This window comes from Pinus tabuliformis, chromosome X (genome assembly GCF_031772625.1).
Source record: "Pinus tabuliformis cultivar Carrire ecotype Pingquan chromosome X, CPIR1, whole genome shotgun sequence".
NCBI classification, from domain to species: Eukaryota; Viridiplantae; Streptophyta; class Pinopsida; order Pinales; family Pinaceae; genus Pinus; species Pinus tabuliformis.
Genome location: NC_142308.1, coordinates 1,012,709,861 through 1,012,712,918, shown reverse-complemented (window position 1 = coordinate 1,012,712,918; position 3,058 = coordinate 1,012,709,861). Strand labels below are relative to the sequence as shown.

The 3,058-nt window shown below is 38.6% G+C and overlaps 1 protein-coding gene across 1 annotated transcript; it reads left to right on the top strand.

Annotated features, from left to right (window-relative positions):
* The first annotated feature begins 616 nt into the window (after positions 1–616).
* On the top strand, positions 617–1,707 carry LOC149143189 (2-hydroxyisoflavanone dehydratase-like). Its single transcript, XM_089451718.1, has 3 exons — positions 617–685; positions 795–1,091; positions 1,261–1,707. The coding sequence occupies exons 1-3, from the start codon at positions 617–619 to the stop codon at positions 1,705–1,707; spliced, it is 813 nt and encodes a 270-aa protein (XP_089307844.1).
* The last annotated feature ends 1,351 nt before the right edge of the window (positions 1,708–3,058 follow it).

The window sequence follows — 3,058 nt, the reverse complement described above, 5'->3', positions numbered from 1 at the left end:
ATAGGCAATGACTTTATTTGCATTTAGTCAATTTGTTTTTGTTTTTTATTTATTTATTTAATCTTTTAATATTTTTCATCAATTTTTTAAATTTTATTTATTTATTTACATTTTAATAGTTAATATTGAGCCATATGTCACCATTCAAGAAAAATATGTGTTTTCCATAAAATCATAATAATTTTCACAACAATTCTGAGAAGAGAAGGACAAGGCCGATCAAACACACAAAATCGCTTCATAATTATATGTCAGTTAATATAAGAGACGAGGCCACCAACAATCACAACGAGCACAATAATCAAAATCGTTTCATAATCATGTCAAGTTAATATTGTGAGTGTTAAATAGTGCAATACTTATCTTGGACAATAAGTAATCAAAATGCCTAATTTATTTTATTTGTTTATATCAAAATCACTAATTTTAAGTCATTCATTAAATCGATAGTTTGAAAACTTAATAACTGTCATACAAATTTTAAAATGATTACTATTTAATTAAAAATACAAATAAATACCATCAAATTTAACCCCTTAACTACAACTGATAGAAATAAACTTTTCATAATTTATGGTGATACCATAGCTCATTGGACAGTGACTAGCGGATCGTAATGGAAACTAGTGTTCTTTCATCAAAAGCTTGCACCAAATTACGTCCCATGACACAAGTGTGGGGCCCGGTAAGCATTTCATGAACGTAAGGTCCAAAACATTCCCTGGTTTATGATACGATATTAATGGAACATTAAGGTTTGCTATTAAAATCATGGTATGTTTGGGAATTATCAGGGTATCTGGAGCTTTAAATGCAAGCATCTAGATCCGAGGTTTGTAACTATATTGTTATCTGTGTTCCTCCCTCTCAGCTTAGTTATTGATAGTAGCACTACCAATGCCATACCTATGGAGGAATCATCTTCTTCTTTATCTATTGTAGCTAAGGCTTCTGGTCTGCTGAGGATATTTAAAGACGGGACGGTTGAACACTTGGTCGACGAGGGTACCATTCCCCCTTCTCCACAACTCGGTAATGAATCCAAGGGAGGAGTGGCATCCAAGGACGTGGTCATTGATCCTGAAACAGGCGTCTTCATTCGGCTCTTCCTTCCTCCGTTCGAGACGTGGTCATCGATCCTAAAACAGGCGTCTTCTTTCGGCTCTTCCTTCCTTCGTTCGAGGCGTTGTCATCGACCTTGAAACAGGTATCTTCCTTTGGCTCTTCCTTCCTCTGTTCGAAGTGACTGATGGAAAACAGAAAGTTCTGGTACTTGTGTACATTCACGGAGGGGCTTTCTGTATCGGATCGGCTGTCTCACCGCTTTATCACAACTATGTCAGTGAAGTCGCTACAGAGGCCAAGGTGATATGCCTATCGGTGGAGTACAGGAAAGCGCCCGAGCATCGCCTCCCTGCTGCTTATGACGATTGTTTTGGCGTTCTTGAATGGCTTGACCATCAAGCAGTAGCGCTGGATGGGGTGTCCGTGGATCCGTGGCTCGCTTCACGCACAGATTTTAGGAAGGTGTTCGTGGCAGGTGACAGTGCCGGAGGCAACATCGTGCATCAGTTGGGAATCCTTGCAAGTGGAAGGAAATGGGATGGCCTGTGTTTCCAAGGGGCCATTCTGGTTCAGCTCGGCTTTGAAAATGGTAGTCGCAAAGCATCTCGTTTAAAAAAGAAGTCCGCGAACCGTTACAGGTAACCAATGCATACCGCTCCGCAACTAATTTGTAACTATTTTGATCGAACAATTGAAATTTGCGCAATCGTCTAACATCTAATCGTATGGAGGACAAGGATGACAGGTGGGAAAGGAGGGGAGTTGATTTAAGAGGGAACGCCTTACGACATAGTTATAAGTGACTCACTTTTTATAATGGGTGAGTATACTTTTACATAAAGTAACTTTAAAACATAAGATACATGTGCTTTTTGAAAAAGTAACTCAACAAAAAAGAAAGACTTGAACTCAAGACCTCTATTCTCATAAAGCAACTTTGGACCAAGTGAGCTAGTTTAAAAGGTTAGTAATTTTTGGAAAAGAGGAAGTTTTTTTTTAAGTCACTAAAGCTTTGGGGTACGTGCTTACTTGAAAAAACTCTTTTTTGCCTACAAAACAAAAACCACAAAAACCAACACGGATATACAAAAAAAACAAACCTTATAGCTTGAAGTTAGCTTTAGCTGAAAACTAAATATTTTCCTCAATGTTTCTGATTTTCCGAGATCACACTAAGCCACGACGGAAAAAAGCATACACATGAAAAAAATCTTTCTTTTCTATTTCTGATTTGCCCAGATTGCACAGTCACGGGGCAAAGAGCATACACAGAAATTAAAGGTATAGATCCTGTAATTAAAAACAGAGAGCTAAATAAACTGAAATAAACAGAGAGATGAATAGCTAGAACTGCAAATAAAGACTGTATACCTCCAGATCTTAAAAATGACATAGCTAGGGCTACCGAAAACCTTTTCGCGTGAAACGAAAGGGGTTCCTCACTGGAACAGATGCTCCTAACACAATAGAGCAGTCATCTCGGCCCGAAAGCAGTCAAAAACAGTAGATCTAGGAAACGACAGTCGGATGCAGTTGTACCGGCTTCAGATTTGGATCACCAACGGATGTGGCCCTCAAATAGCTCTGATACCATGTAGGAATTTACAGGGTAAGTTCCTCAGATAGAACACCAAAGGACACTGCTCACAAACATATCACATATCAATACACTAGTATTCTTGACGTGGTTAAAACCCTCAAAGAGGGAAACAGTCCACGACCTGAGCCAATGGGACCACTTCAGGCAATTTGTTAATAAAAGAATGAAAATTTATATAAGCTTCTCTCATGAACGGTTACCCTACAAATGACCCTCCATGCTCTTTAAATAGAGATCATGGACCAATCGGGTGTTAATCCATGGATCAAGTGTCGATAATACCGAGGAGAGAATGAACCGTCAGATCACTTCATGTCTAGAACATATCGTGACCATCAGATTGTAGGTTACAAAAGTACATAGTAAAGAAACACACTTTACCTAACTCTACAC

Coding starts and splice junctions, on each gene's coding strand:
- LOC149143189 (XM_089451718.1), top strand. CDS start 617: ATGGAAACTAGTGTTCTTTCATCAAAAGCTTGCACCAAATTACGTCCC. Junction 686..794: donor TGACACAAGTGTGGGGCCCG/GTAAGCATTTCA, acceptor GGGAATTATCAG/GGTATCTGGAGCTTTAAATG. Junction 1,092..1,260: donor TCATTGATCCTGAAACAGGC/GTCTTCATTCGG, acceptor GATGGAAAACAG/AAAGTTCTGGTACTTGTGTA.